Source organism: Cordyceps javanica, chromosome 5 (assembly GCF_051103115.1).
Source record: "Cordyceps javanica chromosome 5, complete sequence".
NCBI classification, from domain to species: domain Eukaryota; kingdom Fungi; phylum Ascomycota; class Sordariomycetes; order Hypocreales; family Cordycipitaceae; genus Cordyceps; species Cordyceps javanica.
Window position 1 is genome coordinate 394,710 of NC_139299.1, and position 16,645 is coordinate 411,354.

The 16,645-nt window shown below is 52.1% G+C and overlaps 6 protein-coding genes across 6 annotated transcripts; 1 reads left to right on the plus strand and 5 right to left on the minus strand.

The window, feature by feature from the left end:
- Positions 1-196: 196 nt before the first annotated feature.
- On the minus strand, positions 197-1,943 carry V2A60_007357 (S53 family peptidase; the record flags this gene model as incomplete). Its single annotated transcript, XM_083258642.1, has 2 exons — positions 197-1,511; positions 1,573-1,943. 2 exons carry the CDS (start codon positions 1,941-1,943, stop codon positions 197-199), a joined length of 1,686 nt encoding a protein of 561 aa, XP_083114768.1.
- Positions 1,944-4,018: 2,075 nt separating this feature from the next.
- Positions 4,019-5,033, minus strand: V2A60_007358 (uncharacterized protein; the record flags this gene model as incomplete). Its single annotated transcript, XM_083258643.1, has 3 exons — positions 4,019-4,129; positions 4,187-4,563; positions 4,625-5,033. 3 exons carry the CDS (start codon positions 5,031-5,033, stop codon positions 4,019-4,021), a joined length of 897 nt encoding a protein of 298 aa, XP_083114769.1.
- Positions 5,034-5,530: 497 nt separating this feature from the next.
- Positions 5,531-6,229, plus strand: V2A60_007359 (Asp/Glu/hydantoin racemase; the record flags this gene model as incomplete). Its single annotated transcript, XM_083258644.1, has 1 exon — positions 5,531-6,229. One exon carries the CDS (start codon positions 5,531-5,533, stop codon positions 6,227-6,229), a length of 699 nt encoding a protein of 232 aa, XP_083114770.1.
- A 119-nt stretch (positions 6,230-6,348) lies between these two features.
- V2A60_007360 (uncharacterized protein) lies at positions 6,349-7,092 on the minus strand (the record flags this gene model as incomplete). The annotated part of the gene is made up of 1 exon (XM_083258645.1): positions 6,349-7,092. One exon carries the CDS (start codon positions 7,090-7,092, stop codon positions 6,349-6,351), a length of 744 nt encoding a protein of 247 aa, XP_083114771.1.
- A 606-nt stretch (positions 7,093-7,698) lies between these two features.
- On the minus strand, positions 7,699-9,041 carry V2A60_007361 (uncharacterized protein; the record flags this gene model as incomplete). The annotated part of the gene is made up of 3 exons (XM_083258646.1): positions 7,699-8,197; positions 8,302-8,710; positions 8,807-9,041. 3 exons carry the CDS (start codon positions 9,039-9,041, stop codon positions 7,699-7,701), a joined length of 1,143 nt encoding a protein of 380 aa, XP_083114772.1.
- Positions 9,042-12,758: 3,717 nt separating this feature from the next.
- V2A60_007362 (cytochrome P450) lies at positions 12,759-14,291 on the minus strand (the record flags this gene model as incomplete). Its single annotated transcript, XM_083258647.1, has 3 exons — positions 12,759-12,769; positions 12,820-14,160; positions 14,243-14,291. The coding sequence occupies 3 exons, from the start codon at positions 14,289-14,291 to the stop codon at positions 12,759-12,761; spliced, it is 1,401 nt and encodes a 466-aa protein (XP_083114773.1).
- Between the last annotated feature and the right edge of the window lie 2,354 nt (positions 14,292-16,645).

Here is a 16,645-nt window from a genome sequence, read left to right on the forward strand (position 1 = left end):
CGGTGAATTTGTAGACCACCTGGTGTCAGAGGTAGGGGCCTACATTAGTGCATCTTAATATAGACAGTCTCGTGACAGGAGCATGTAACTTGAAAGCAAAAAGTTTGTTTATTGACAGCAATCTTATTTTATGTACTAGACATCGTATGAACAAAGCAAAAAAGCCTGAAATGAGTGTCCCATCTCGTTTGTAATTTTAGACGAGAGCGCGGAGCTTGCCAAAGTCGAAGGATCCAAGACCGGAGGCGGCGTCCCAGCCCGACTTGGCGGGGAGACCGACACTATCGCAACCCTTGTTGGAGCCAGAAGTGACATCGCGAAGGGCGGCGTTGACCTTGCCAGAGTAGAGGAGGGGGTTGATGAAGCCGAGGTTGGACTTGCCCTGGGTCTTGCGGTAGTCGTTGAGGAGACCGACAAGACCGGCGATGCTAGGGCTGGAGGCAGAGGTGCCCAGAACCTGGCTGATCTGACCATTGACGTTGACCTGGTACTTGACACTGACGAGGGAGATGTCGGGGTAGCCACGGCCGTTGGCGTTGAGGCGCTGCCTCTGGGGAGCGCTGAGGCCGTTGGCGTAAGCAGTCGTGACGTTCTTGTTGTAGCTGGGGGCGGCAAAGTGGTTGGAGTAACCACCGCCAGGGGACTTGACGTTCTTGTTGTACTGCTCAAAGTTGGCAACGACCTCGCGGCCGGAGCCGTCGAACTCGGTACCACCAACAGTGGTGACGTAGGGGCACGAGGCCGGCCACAGAGGGTAGTAGCCGTTCTGGCAGCTGGGTTCGCCGTTACCGCCGACACCGTTATCTCCGGAGGAGAAGAAGATGGAGACACCACGGGAGCCAGCCTTCATGAACTCGTTGCAGATGCGGTCGAGGTAGCCGCTGTCAACACCGTCCTCCTCGCCACCGTAGCTGGTGGAGACGGCAGAAGGCGGGTTGCTGGCCGAGTTGAGGTAGTTGCCAAAGGCGGTCATGGCATCGTTGAAGGAGTCGTTGTCGCTGCCCTCGGGAGCGTGAGCCAGGTACTCGCTGGGGTTGGGCGCGGCAAGGGCACCGCAGTACTGGGTGTCCAGGTTACCCTCGAGGGCGCTGCCGTCGCCGCTGTTGCTGCCGCCGTTTACGCTGACATCCGAAAAGTCCTTCAGGCCGGGCGAGAACTGCCTGCCAAAGTTGAGGTAGTCAGTGTGAGAGGCACCGACACCGAGGAAGCCAGTGGTGGCGACGAGGGTGTTGCCCGTGCCCTTGTAGTCGACGTTGTAGGCCGACCTGATGGAGGCGGGGCTGGTGAGGCCGGCGGCGGCGGCGAGCTCGTTGCCGTGGGTATGGGGGTTGATGTTGTGGTAGAGAACAGTCGTGGGGGTGACAACATCGATGAGGTTGTGGAGGTTCTGGGGGATCGAGAACTCCTTGGTACGGGGAACCTTCTCTCCAGTCTCAGTGTGGACGAACCACTCGTACTTGCTTCCGAGCAGAGACTCCATCTTGGAGACAGGGACAGAGAACTCGAGCCAGCTAAGAGGGAGGTTAGTTGTCGCGTTCTCCTGCACAGTTGAAAGAACAGCCAGAGACATACTCGTTAGTGGGCATCGTCACATCGGTGATGCCAGAGCTGGCGAGCCAGGCCTTGACCGCGGAAACATCAGCCTCGGCGGGAGCGCTGTACTTGTCAACCTCCTCCTTGGACAGCCACTGGCCGTAGTTGGGGCTGTTTGGATCAGCGATATCAGCAAGCTTGTCCTGGAGACCCTTGATGTTGTTCTGCTTGATGCCGATCTGGGCCTTGATGACAGCGTTGCTGTCAGCGGCACCGGTAGCAACCCATTTGGTGGGAAGCTTCTTCAGCTCGCCAAACTTGACGAGGGGACCGTGAGAAGGACCAGAAGGCGCTGCAAGAGCACCGCTGGCCGACACGGCAACGAAGCAAATCTTGGAGAAGGAAACCATGCTGAAAGTCGTGATAGTAATGCTTTGAAAGAGGCTGATGAGACTGGGTTGCTATGCGTATCATCATGAGCGAGCGCATGAGACCTTCTTATACTTTATGGCGAAGCTCTTCGATACATGTTGAGAAGACCGAACTGCCGAATTAGGAAGGACATGGAGTCTCAACAACATCGTTACAATCTCGCTGTCGGTTCTGTTGCAGTATCTGATGGTTATCGCAGCGCACCTGACGCAATTCAGCATGGCGTGATGACATATCAAATTGCCTTCCTTCTCTTACTAGATTAGTCGTTGCTCATCAGAAGATTCAGTTCCGTAATACAAACTGATCAATGAGTACCATGATCCCCCCTCCTCGCTCGGGCGATGTCAATGGACAGCGGTTTGCGTTGCAACTAGATCCATGCTAAGCTGGGATACGCCGTCTATGAGCTAGCCACGAAGAAAATGTTTCCCTAGACCCAGAGGAGCAGGTTGGCTTTGTCTTGGTGCTGATTTTTTGCAACCGGACCATCTCGCTATGTGTACAATAAACTTGTCACCGATATGACTACTTTCGTGGAGAAGGACGCTACGCCCCTGGTAGGGACGGCGCGGAATGAAGCTTCCGTTCCTTGGCGGTGATCATCTTGCAACTCATCCGGCCGATTTGCGGCTGCTCATGCCTTGGCGATGGAGACTTGGCGATGGGGACTTGGCGATGGCGGCGCCATCATCATCAGCACACTCATATCCCAGGCAATGCCCCCCCCCGCACTAACGAGTACCGGCCGCAATTGTCCGGAAAGCTACTCACGAGTTGTCACGAGACGCCAGCCTAGAGTTCAGTCATGAGGTAAGAGAACCTTCTCCCCGTGTGGTGGCAGTACCTTGTACTCGCGCAAGCACAAGATTGCCATTGTCTGCATTCCTATCGCAGTGCTCCCTATATTCGTCCACCCTTTAAACGAAGGGAAAGATTACGCCAGAAACTCAGTTACTAATGACTGTCATTATCAGAAGCTAATGTGGAGTCAAGTCTCACCTTCCCGTTCCGCGGTAGCTTGGATAAAAATAGTGTGGTCTATGAGCCTAGGAAGACAAGGCGCCGAGGTTTGCTGCACGGCAGTAGACCTCATGACAGGAGTGTTTAGTCCAGCCTAATTTAGTGGTATTCCATGAAGAGAACACTTCCTACCTACCCAAACCGAGTCCACTAAACGTGCCTGATAAGTAACACTGAAGTGCTGTTCGGTCTCGCCACTCTCGCCACGCGCAGATGGATGCGGAAGAATAAGTGAGAGGCGGCAGAGAGGCGGCAAGAAGACCGAGAAGTAGAACATGGACCTTCGCTGCTGGACAGAGAGCCTATGTTGTAGAACACGGCGTAACTGGTGCAACTCTGGGTAGTGTCAGAGTTGGAACTACGAAGATCTCAATCAAAGCAAGGCCATGCTACCCTGGCGTCCGATAGATGAGTTGCGCCTCCATTGCCTTGTCCCGCGTAGATCCGTCCTCGGCGGTTTTCCGCCCGAGAACGGAATCTTCCGCCAAAATACAACCGACTGTGACTAAACAGTATTATTGATGTTTTCATGTATCTTGATGAAGAGCTTATTACAGTTTGTGCCTTGGAGTTCTGGCTTCATCGCATGTGCCATTGCGAGATAGCATCAGCATCTTCTGCATCGGCAATTCTACATGAGGAAAGTAGAGATCTCAACTGCTTTCTGATATATGTATGCAATATATATTTGACTTTGAAAGCACCTAGATTCGACTTTAATTAATTAGATTATGCGACGATGGGCCGAGACGTGCGCAGCCGTTGCGTTGCCCTGTAGGTGGACCACCACCAGATCCATTGACCATGTTGCTGCCACGTCTCTTGCTAAATGGTCATCATATCCACTCGAGATGAAGTGACAACTATTGATTTCTTTGAGAAAGCCTCTCTAGACTTTCTATAGAGTGCAACGGAAGGGGACCAAAGTCGGACTTTTGTCCACGCCAGCACCGAAAACCGGGAAAAGGCATGTCGCCATCTTTGCCTCGCAAAACGAGGGCCGGATGGATCAGGTTTAGTGCTGCCAGTGCTAATAACATGGGTAGGCCGTCAAGATAGAGCTGATACCACTCTCGTCGGAGCATTGGGTTTGAGTTGTCGGCTCCGCGACTGAACTCAATGAGGCGGAAGATGATGCGTTCTTGGTGTGGCATGTTAGCCTGTTGCTGCATGTAGCACGGAATATTCACTGGCGTACCACAATGAGAACCAGAACCAGAAATATTACCCATAATAGGGGCTCGATCCAGCGATTACGCGTCTTGGCTGTGCCTGCGCGAATGTCACGCAGCACGTTGCGGTAGAACGCAGCGACCACAAACACAAAGACTACGACGCAGACAAGTTGAATGCTGCATCCCACCATATAAATCTTTTTTCCAAGATCGGCATTCTTCTGATTGTCTTGGCCACCAGCCATGAGCGCGCCTCCGACGGCCTGAACCGCGAAACACACAATGTCGGCCGACACGAAGCCTTTGGCCAGCCAAGTGGCTCGAATGCGCAGAACCTGCCTTGCACTGTCGAGAAAGTATACGAGCCGTGATACTATCATGTATACAAAAGCATTGATCCCTATTTTGTGATTTCTGGTTAGAAACTCTGGCTCATCCAGAGTACGGAAGAAGAAACTAACACAACGGCGCAAGCAGGAACAGGAGCGTAGAGAGCATGACATAGGTGGAGTTTTGCTGGTCTAGGGCACCGAGGGTTCGAAGTACAAAGCAGATGCACTCCCAAGATGCACCCATGACAATGACCCAGCAAAATTTCTGGAAAAAGATGAGCATGTTTGCGCGCCAGACGTGCCGCAGTTTGCACACCTTCTTGTAGACAATCGATTGGGTTAGGTGTGCCACTGTGACCAGACCAAAAAGAGCTGCAAAGACACAGTTATCTTCCCATTTGGGATAGAATCCATAGTTTGCGTTGCAGGACTCTGGAGGAACATGGCCATTCTTGTCCGGAACGGCCGTCGTGCAAGATGGCACCGGACTTGCAGCAGTAGTAGCTCTTGGCTGAATTGTCGGCATTGGCTGAAGCATCTTGAAGATTTTAGAGTTATTTGAATCACTAAACTCAGCGTGAAAGGCCAGTTATAGGGTTTGATTTTCTAAATTATTGCCATGAGCGATTGCTCTTCTTATACTTCCTGTCTAGACCTCTCTACCTCCTTGTCCGCGTCACCAGCAAAATACCAGACTATTTTTAAAACAATAAACACTGCCTCAGCCGTCACAGATTGCGAGGTGTAGGTATCTCGGTTCTCACTTGTGTGTTCCTGATGGACGTGCAATTTATTACATGCTGGCTCTACTTCAGTGCTTGTAGGAGTCCGACGCAGCCGCAGGTCGGACTTGGGCGGCGGCGCCCCCGCCACCTCCACTTCGGGTTGAGCGCGACTTCGGATTCAAAGCTGGCGGACCAATGATATGCTTGAAATTCTGAAATTTTTGTCGTCAGGTCCTAGTTATCGCGTACGCCTTCTTCTTGTCCTGCCCCATAGTCCATGAATTCGCAGCCTCGCCCTGTCTCAGCGAAGATGAAGACGCTCGGCCTCCTCGGCGGCATGAGCTGGGAGTCTACCGTGACGTATTACCAGCAGATCAACCGCCGCGTGCGCGAGGTTCGAGGCGGCCTGCACTCCGCTAAATGCATCATCTTGTCATTCGACTTTGCAGAGATTGAAGCCCTCCAGCGCGCCGGTCACTGGGAGGCGGCCGGTGTCCAGCTCGAGGCCGCAGCAGCGAGGCTGGCCCTCGCCGGGGCCGACGCCATCGTGCTCTGCACCAACACCATGCACATGGTGTCTGCTGGAATTGTGGCGGCGGCACAGCGTCCCCTGATTCACATTGTCGACCCAACAGCGGAGGCTATTCGCAAGGCTGGGTTCACGGCGCCAGGCCTGCTGGGGACGAGGTTTACGATGGAGAAGGAGTTTTACCGGGAGCGGCTGGCAAAAGAGCACAACTTACAGGCTGTGATTCCGGACGAGGCCGATAGAGAGACTGTACATTCAATCATATACCAGGAGCTCTGCAACGGGATTATCAAGGAGGAATCGCGACAAGCTTATGAAAAGGTTATCCAGAACTTGGCCGCCGCTGGCGCAGACTGTCTCATTCTCGGATGTACCGAGATTGGACTACTAGTTACTAAAAGTAGCAGCGACTTGCCCGTGTTCGATACGGCCGAGCTCCACGCGGTCGCGGCTGCAGATTGGGCCATGCTCATGGAGTAATTAGTATCATTGCAGCACTCCTATATATTAACATTGTAAACGCTTGAAGATGTGAAATAATCTACACTGGCACCAAACTTTGCTTTTGCTTAGTTGACTTCTATTTCGAGTGAAACTATCTAGCAGAGATTGCTTCCGGTGCACCTCCCTTGGCAGTTGTACTTGCCGTGCAGCCCGCTGTCCTTGCCGTACATGTCGTAGCCCTGGAACCAGCCGTTGAGCGTCTCGTGAATGTAGTTGAGGTTCTGGGGGAGGCCATTCTTCTTGCCCTCGCTGCTGCAGGGGTACTTTTCCGTGATGCCTTTGTTTCCGTTGAGGCCCGACCCGGCGGTGAACCAGCCGTTGTACGCGCCAATGGCCTTGATGGCGTTGCCGCCGTTGCCGTCGAGCCCGGAGCGGAGGACGTGCGCGCCGCAGTCGACGTTGTCCTGGACCGGGTACTGGCAGCTCTTCTTGCCGTTTTGGCAGTTGGCCGGCGCGCACTGCATCAGGCCCGGCGTGGGACCGCCCTCGTCGGCGTTGCACGACGACTCCTGCATGGCGAGGAAGGCGAGGATGGCGGGGTCAATGTTGTACTTCTTGCCCGAGCTCTTGAAGTAACTGTCGTACTTTTTGCAGTTCTTGCCCACGCCGCTGTAGTAGCTGTCCAGGCTGATGTGGGTGAGCTCGTTGATGTCGAGAAAGGGCGGCTTCCAGCCGTCGCCGGTGAGGCCGGTGTTGAGCCACTGCTCGGAGCCGTTGGGGCCGCAGGCACCGACGCCGCCCTTTGTGGGAGAGCAGGCACCCTGGGCCTTGGGGTTGGTCGCGGCTTGGGCCATGCCGGCTGCTAGAGCAGCGGCGCTGAAGTATGAGATGGATCGCATAATGAAGCTGTATACCCGCGAGACTGAGCAGAAGGGGTGATGTAGGGCTTGACACTCCGGCCCAAGGTGAGCTCGGTCGCTCTTGTAACCTGCGAGTGTAGTTTGGCCATCGCGCGCGGAGAAAATATTTCCGGAAAAAAAGTGCATTTCATGTAAGACTTCTCATGGATCAACATCTCCAGGGAAAGTCTCTCAATTGATTGGTGGACAACCACGGCATTACCACGAAAACGTGGGGAAGATCGAGGCTAGTAGTCTCACGTCAGCCCTACGAGAACAACAGTCTTTCAAGGGCGTAAACAATGCTTTCCTAGCAAGCTACTAGTGGAAACAAATATGCGCCATGTGAATCTTGATATAATTCATGTTGAATTCCACAATTGGAGCACTCAGTTTCGATGTTTTCACTTGGCAAAGCCTTTGGTGGCCGAGGGCCGGTCTGCGCCTTGCTGGTAATAGCGGCTTGTTATTAGCAAGCTCCACGTCGGTCCTTTTTTCTAAACTTGATTCGGGGGTCTTTACGAATGAGTATAATATATAGAAACTATACAAGTGAAATTAATTAAAGAAAATATCTAATGCGTCTGCGCTTCAATCACGCGGCTATCATTCCCTGTGATGTGCTGCTGGCGGCTGCGTGGTCCAGTTTCCTGGAATGCCTCGCCCTCCTCGGTCCGGGCTGGCAGCCTGTTGCGATCTTCGGCGCTCAGTGTCGACCCCGCCTGAATTGTCTTCTGATACTGTAATTTCCACCGTCTTCGTGATGGTGTTGAACGATCTGTTGGGTGGCATATCCACAAGATAATACTCGTCTGCGGCCACGTCACTCCTGCCGTCGCTTTCAGTGTTCCAGCCTGAATCCTTGGAAGAGACTCCGTTCCCTTGAGCCTCGACTGTGACAATCGCGTCAATGGACGAATGCTCGGCATAGGCTCTGCTTGCTGTTATAGTCGTTTGTCGCGGTTGACTCCGGGCGTGCGAAGAGTCATCGTTGTGGCCTGCATAGAGTGGGTTGTCGCTGCGCGCAATCTTGGCGATGAGATTCGCCATGACGAGTTCGATGTACAATTTGATAATGTACACCAGAGGCGTGAACTGTACGTATCTGTCCAGAAAGAGCTCCATGTTAGTATTCTCCAGTTCTGCTCCCGAAAGCAGGATGAACGTCTATTAACAGAGGGGGGGGGGGGGGGGTGAAGGTAAGCGTACACATAGCCGTCGGGTAGACTGATCATGCCCAATAGAGCAGCATCCAAAGCTGTGGATATTCCGATGAGAAAGACATTCATGTTGAACAGGCGCCAGTATTTTGTCAGGCCTCCCGAGATGAGTCGCGACCGCACAAGATGTAAGAAGAAACCGTTGAGCGCGAGGTCGAGTACGAGGAAGACGGTTTTCTCCATCCTTTCGCAGGCTGTATTGATACGTTTCTGTTTCGCTGTCGCGCTAGGTAAATGTGCCGAGATCCAGACAAAGTAGACCATAATGTTGAGCGGCAGGATTGCGACAAAGAGGCCAATGCGGAGCCAGAGCGACTTGCGGCGGCTGGTCATGATGATTGCGAGGCGGTTGGCAATAATCTGCGGCTGAAATTGAACCTGTATACCCCAAAGAATGACTGATATGTGATGGGTTGTTGTCTTGTTAGCCTACTGGGCGTACTTGCGGCAGCCAACGCGGATGATTGTCGAGACAAGGAAATGGGAAAATTTACCCGAGGCAAAGAAGAGGCCGAAATGGCCAGGAATCACATTCTTCAGGTAAAGGATCGTGATGATGCCAAAGGCGAGACCCGCGAGGGCGTCCAGCCAAATCATGTACACATAGAAGCTGTGAATGCGTTTCCTGCGACCGATGATTTTCCACGTCTGCGAGATGATTTTGGCCAACACAAAAGGAAAGACTCCAACGGTTGCGCCGAAAAAGAGAGAGGGCAGATCGACTTCCATTTCTTTCGATTGGAACGTTGGCTTTGACAAAACGATCTCGTCGCTTTGTTCTCGATGAGAACTGGAATCCATCGAGAGGGAGGTCTGGCGGCCTCTCATCTTCTTATACACACACTGGCGACGTTGACACCATTAGACCAGCAAAACTCATGCACATCTTTTGCCGCTCGATCGCCCTGATGATCGCCAGCTTGTTTACCCGTTTGTAGTTGCATTACGCCTGAACTAGAAAGAGGTGTCTCGCATTTTTCCCAAACATGGCCGAGCTATAGGAGCAAGGCAGATATCTGCGTCAGTTCCGCTTTCGTGCTGTGAATGTTCCGACCCGATGGTTAGATAGATTATGTCTACATCGCCCCCCCCCCCCCCCCTGGCTCTGTTCTCCCCTGTGAAACAGGGCTCATCCTTGCTGTAACTCCCTCTTAGCCGCTGTTAGGCTCCTGTTGGAACCTTGGCGGAATCCGAATCGAACTGCCGTGTTTTCCAATCGGGCCCCCCTATTCGAGACTTGCCGACCTCTTCCGTCCCATTCGTGAATGCCGCCGGCCCCTGTCCACTCCCACCTTCACGCCGTAGAATACTAAGCGAAATGACCCATAACTTGTCGATGGCCGCTCAGGGGACAGAAAGTACGGTGGCGGTGTTCCAAGACAGCGCTATTCTCTATTTCAGCCCACCGGCTTCGAACAGTACTTCACCCGCGAGCCTAGGCACAATGAATGCAAAGCCAACTGGCCACACGCGGGAGCCGACTCTCGGGATATCTGAGATCCCCTGTTCCTTGTAACCGTGGAGTGCCCACTCAGGGTGGTAATCTAAAACAACGGTTGCTTCTCGTGTCCACTTCGGATTCGCGCACTATTGCTCCCGCCGGTCTATGCGTAACGTGAAAGCAACGCCCATCAAGGCTAGCCCAACACAATTTATTCGCAAAGTCCACTCTCAGGGTATCTTGAAGCCCCTGTTCCCAGTGACTAGCAGGCTAGCAGGGCAGTAGTCCAGTTTGGCTGCGTCTAATCTGTAATCTCGACTCTCGAGTGAGAAGATTGATCAGACAGTCGACGATCAGGGCATTAGTTTATGCCAGGATACATTGAGCAAGGACCTACCCAGTACACACTAAAACAGCCCTGTTACTTCAGTCCGTTCTGCTAACGGGTAACTAGCGGGTATCATGGCAGTTTGCTAAACCCATGTCTGTCAGTGTCAGGCGCTAGTTGTCGTCCCGTTCCAGCCTTCCCGTTGGACGTTGGCTTTTGACAACATGAATGGTCAGGAGGATCGCTTGGATGTGCCGGTCTCGTTGCTGCTCATGTATCCCCACACGATTAATATAAATGCCAAGGCCTGTTACACACTAGTCTAGTTCCTCGAGCCTGCATACACAATGCTAAGCCCTCAACGACGCGACGCACAGTCCAAGGACACAAGCGACCATGGACTTTTTTTTTTTAATCCTCTTTGCAGAACAACTGAATCGCGGTAGTATACGACTATACGATACCACAAATTAGATCACGGTAGCCTACGCCACGAGACAAACGAGTCTCCAATCGCCACCGCTTGAATCCTCTCGTTGTCGGACCCTTTTCCATGTCCTAGTGTGGGCTCCTCCAGCTGCTTTTCGATGCACATATATGCCAAAGCAGCACCTACGCTCTCCTTCGCTGTTGGCCCTGATCATGATTGATTATTAAACACATTAGCTCGTATTCAGTGACTCGCAGAGAAAGGGGCATCTTCGGCCCTACAAAGAGTTTTTTTTTGTTAAATGAGTAGGTCGCCATTGGCACGATTAGATATCTCTCAATTCCTCGTTGTTGACTAGCTAAACTACCAAGTTGTAAACATGGGGCTTCATCTGCTTCCTAGTTCCATTCAGGGTCTGTAATGACATCTAGGCGAAAAACGCAAAGTTTTTTGAAAGAGAGCACTCGAGAAAAAATATAAAGGCGATTCATATGTGATCCAACACTCGTATCTTCCTTGATTCTCGTCCTGAAGATTCCGCCAGACATGTGAACCGTTCTCCGAGCTCGGGTTGCTCACCATTTTACGACCATTGATTTGCATCACCCCGGCGCATTGCAGAGTAGCTCCTATAGGTCAGCCACGGTTTTCTGAGCCGCGGCTCGAGCGCCATGGACAAGGTTGTTCTCTGCACCCCAGCATTATTGTCAAGTTCCCCGTCGCCATGGGCTCGGGTCTTTCTGCTTCCACCACGCTGTGGCGTTGGTGGTGGGGGGCTGTGTGTGCGTCGCTGCATGTATAACGTGGCAGAGTCGTAGCCTTGTTCCATTGCACTTGATTTGAGTCCTTTCCCTTATTGTTTAGTCGCCATTGCGCATTCTCGTGCTGCTCCTATTCGGACAAGGTTAGTCTGGCCAGCCACCAATTCAACCCATCTCAGTCATCCCCGCCTACGGCACCAATGCATTCGCATGACTAGTATCCATGAGAAGCCATATATCCTGTATATTCACTGTTTTTGGAAAGCGCCGCTCGGAGAAAACCTATTATAGTCCTCATAGCGTAGCATGTCTCCCAGATCTCTCCCCTACCCTGGGAGCACGGCGGCTGTAATCTCTGCCCTCGCTACGCTCATCCCTGCAACATCACCTCCATCTCCTATCTCCCGGCATCACTCTTCTGTTGCTTCTTCCACTTGTGGATCTTGTCAGGTATGCTTTCCTTACTCTGTTACTCTGTTACAAGTCTTTGACCAAGAGCTTTGCTTTTTTTGGTACTCGCTCATTATAGACGCAAAGCATTGCTGCCGCTGCGCCGTGTCCTTTGCTTTTGCCATCCCAATCTCCCCTTGCTTGCCCCTGCACTCTTATATTGCAACCCTTTCAATGATCTTTACGATGATTCAGTGCGGTTTAGTGGCCCCTGCAGACCTTTATCCATAAATGATGCACACATAGAGTGCGAGCCAACGACTCGTCCCGTGACCAAAGCCGACTTCCCCCGAGGAAAATCGAAGTCATTTGCAGATGTGGTCAGGTATGTATCATCAAAGGTGCCCTATTTCAAATATCTTGGATTCTAGTGTCACTCTGTCTTCTGCACATGCTTGGTGCCATCTGAGATAAACATGTGAGAGGTTATGACAAAGGGAATTTCACTGCAGTGAATTCTTCATAGTCATTATGAACACGAATCAAACCATTTCACAATAGCGAGTCAAAATTAAAGGGAGAGTATAACCAAATGACGGTACATTCCATGTGAGCGCAGACGGCAATGCGCGCCAGTCAAGCGGCATGACTCGACGAACAAATGTACTTATAATCGCGAATTCTCCTCGGTCTCAGTTTGCCTTATTAGGAGCAAACTTCTCTCCAAGGCAGTGTTCGCGCCTTTATTCAGGCATTATTGGTTGCATGTTCTCGACCGCAGCGAACACTGACTGTGGAACCAATAAGAGGTCACGCGACAGCACATGGGCGGCCGTTTTGAAATAGGCGGCACTGGCGAGAGGTTGGTGATATAGTTTGGCGAGGATCAGTTGACGTATGGTTGACAAGCTATTGCCAGCTAGGGGGCAACCTGGACAGTACAGACCAGAGCCTGTTAGTAACGACCGAGCGGCAAGCCTGCCCCTGAAGGGCCTGCATGCAAGGTTTGCAATTAGAGTTTTGATTTTTCCGAGATGAAAGACATTCTATATTACATTCCAAAGTCACAATACCAAATTGCGGAGTCAAACTTTCTCTAGCGTAGCCCTATGAAATGAGAGCAAGTTACCATCCCTCTACCACTTTAACCAACATACTCAATCCGCCTTCGGGCTTGGCCACGACACTGGGGTTGATTCTCAAGTTCCTTTCGTCAAGCAGTGATTTGTCTTTGATCTCAAAGGAGAATCGGCCGATCCAGGCAGCGAGTAAGCATGCCATCTCTGACTTTGAAAAGTTTGCGCCGATGCAGCTGTGCGGCCCGTGGAGAAAAGTCATAAAGGCGTAGTTGCTGGTTGCGCCGCCGCTGGCCGAGTTGGTCTTGCTCGTTCCACCAAGCTGAGGGCTTAACCAGCGCTCTGGCTTGAACTCGTGCGCGTCGGCACCCCACAGCAGACGATCCGTGTTGTGTGCCCAGATGGGAAGCATCAAGAGCGTGCCGCGCGGGATGTACTGACCCTGTAACGTGGTATTTGCAGTGGCTATACGGATAGTAGTTGCGACCGGGCCGTGCGTGCGGAGGGTCTCGTTGCACACAGCGTTGAGATATGGCAAGCCATCAATGTCAGCGCTGGTGATGCCCGAATCTGCACTGTCTGGGGACGGCAAGTTCTCCCTGATCTCAGTCCGGAGTCGCTCCTGCATATGTGGGTTTTTTGCAAGCAAATAAATGGCCCATACCAGGGAGGCAGCAGTCGTTTCATGGCCAGCGGTCAAAAAGGTAAGCATCTGGTCAACTAGGTCCTCATCCGTGAACAAGCCACTGGACAGTGCCACACTGAGAATGTCAACGCCAATATCCTCTTTATTCGCTAGGCGCATTCCCTTGTCCTTGATGAGCCCTCTACAGACACCCCGGATATGCTTTGTGGCTCGCTTGATTGACAACATACGTGGGAGGGGCACGGCCTGCAGCACCCACCGAGGAAGAAACGCGCTGAGTCCAATCAGGAAGAAGTCGGAGGGAGACGGGTTAAGACGGTAGTAACTCTGGGCTAGAGGGCTATCGGCGTCTTTTATGGCGCCAAAATCAATACTGGTTGAGGCAAGGCCGATAATGTCCAGGCCACTGCGGGTGGACCACGCCGAGATCTCCATCTCGGCTTTGCCAGTCGACGGCTGATATGTTTCCCGGTACTCAGCAGTCATGGCGGCAATACCTTCGCAAGACTTTTTCCAGAACAGGGGGTATAGGTCTTTGATGTGGCGGAACGCAAAAGCTGGCAGCATATTGCGACGCTGTTTCTTGTGCACATCGCCTTCCGTTGTGAGGAGCGCCCAGCCAACCACGATGGAGAGAAAGTTGCGGATAAATCCTGGCTTCTCAAACTGGTAACAGTTCTTGACCAGGATTTCGGCAAGGGCTTGCTGCGAGCGTACGAAAATGAACTCTTGATTGCCATGCCAAAGGACGCGTAGAAGGCCATCGTCGTCATTCTCTGAGTACCTGGTACACTGGTAAGCTTCACGAAACGGAGAAACCCAGTTCGAGTCCTGAGTCTATCGGTAGACGTCACATACCACTGTCTAGCCATGTGGCCTGGGCCGTATATGCGCAGGTCATGTCCATGACCGATGATGGGTAGCCCACCTTTGGGCGAGCGCAAGTGGCGAAAGGGCGAGAGAAAGAAAGGGTAAATGAAGACGGCGTAGAGAGTGAACGCACTTGCTTGCAAACCAAATAGCAGTGAGAATACTAGCGGATACGAGGGCAACTCTGTAATACCAGCCTCTGCCAAATTGACATGCAGCAGCTTCGGAAGAACACAGCCCAGCGCGCTGGTGGCTACTATCCAGCCAAAAGGAAAGTCACGGATTGCTGTCATTGCTCGTCTGGAAGCGCATTTGCATACCGGGAGACTGGTCACGGCACTGGTAGCATATAAGTCTTAAATATACAAGGACTTTCGAACGCCCATCCACCGCGCAAGCAAGTGCCGATCTCCCTCGCTCCGCATTGACGGTCGCCCCGCACCGGGACCGGAACGCCGCCGTACAGCACCGGCCCCGTACTCACCAGGGCTAGACAGACTCCGTGCTACCCCGCCCTCCGGGCCATTGTCCCGCTCGCATGATACCTCAACGGTGTGCAACATGATTTTGTTGAGGAGCTGTACAATCACAAGCAAATTGACCCCCGCCACACAGCCTTGGCACCATTGGCCTCGAGAATGGACCCCATACTCTCATTATGGAACGAAGAACGTTTTTGTTGGGCTGACGCTTACTGTGAGTCTTTCCATCACATTATGGCTTGCCATCACTAGTTTGAACGGCAATCATTCCCGGTCAAATAGCCGCGACGAGTGCTGGGACGTCATGAGCATATGCTAATCGAGAAATGTGCAGATTGAAAGCTACTTGATTACGCAGTCCCTCCCCTTACTCTAGCTTGGCTTTTTGCATGTGATTGTTTTCTGGATCTCTTTTACCAAGAATAGCCTTAGTTGTCCCTTCCTTGCTCGAATTTGGTTTTGCATGTGATTGTCTTCATACACATTAACCGTGCCAGCAACGGATAAGCTTGCTGCAACGCGCCGTGACGCATGAGACTACAGTCTGTGCCGACGACAGGAGCTATAGGCTCCATGGACCACGTGAGTCGGGGTGAAAAGTTCTGGTATTATCTTCACGTATGGCCGTGTAGCGGAAACCAAACAGGTGTATTTGAAGTTAATTTACGATGAGAGCCTTTGACGACGCCAAAAAATAAAGCGTCTTTCACATTATTTACCAAGCTACAGCTTGTTCTCCTTGGTTCGCATTTTCATACAATACTTCAAATAGGATTGTAGTTAATATCCAGTGCGGGCGAGCATGATCAATGCGTGAGAGGATGAGCAGAACGGTGTAAAGCTAAGAGCTATAGCACCTCACCATGGACCATACAGCACGGCTGTTTCCAACATTTCTAATATCGAGGAAAGAAACAACTGTCTGGGCGAGAAAACATTTGATTTTTGCAGTAAATCCTTGCGGCCAAGCACAGGTCTCCAATGATTCAGAAATAGCTGCGAGGTCAAGCATAGGATAGTGCAGCTAGAGAAAGGCTGCGGTCCGATGCACACGCCTCGTGTGAAACTGATGCTGCTGAAAGACAACAATTTGAAGTATTCTAAAACAACTTGAGGGCATACCGCTCCAGATGATTTCGCTCCGTGGTCATTCGCAAGGGTACACATATGGCAGGTGAGGATCTGCACAATGTTTCTAGGACTACTATGCCGGTACGACAGGCAACAGTCAACACCGGCGCTCTGGTCCGCAACATTCCAAATGCAAGCGGTGAGCCCACTTTGTCCATGCTGATAACCAGCTCAGTGAAGCTGGTCAACCCTTTTGAAAGGCTCATGACGATATGGCAGCCAATGTGGGGACGACATCACGTCCGATGATCCAGATTGGACTGCAATGTCTGACGTATCACGGTATCCTCCATCACAAACCTCGCAGTTGACGCAAATGCCGCCACTCCACAACCTTGGTATATAGAGCTCTCACACCGGTCCACGCCAAGACAGGAAAAGTTCAAGACCCTCGTAGGTGTACGCAAGCTTCTCCCGCCATGGTGGCTTTGGCTGCAGGGTAGGTAGGGCCAGCCTATCGCATTGCTCGCATTTGTCCACATAAGCTCAAGGCTGACCCGCCGCGCGACCCAACTGATCTTCAGCCTCAGCCCGGCCGCAGCTTATGAAAGCTTGTCGTTTCAGCCGAACGTTTCACACGTCCGCGCCACGGACTGCCTTGGGCTGTGTACACTCTCCATGGCGTCAATTTGATTCTTTGCGTATTTTTGTATTTTCCAACAACATTCTTTTCCTCTCCATACCCGCTGAGCGGTTAGTCCGTCATCGCCCTGGGCCTCTTCTCTACAGAATTGCCCGCCGTTCGCAACGTACATTTCATTTCCATCTACATAAGCGG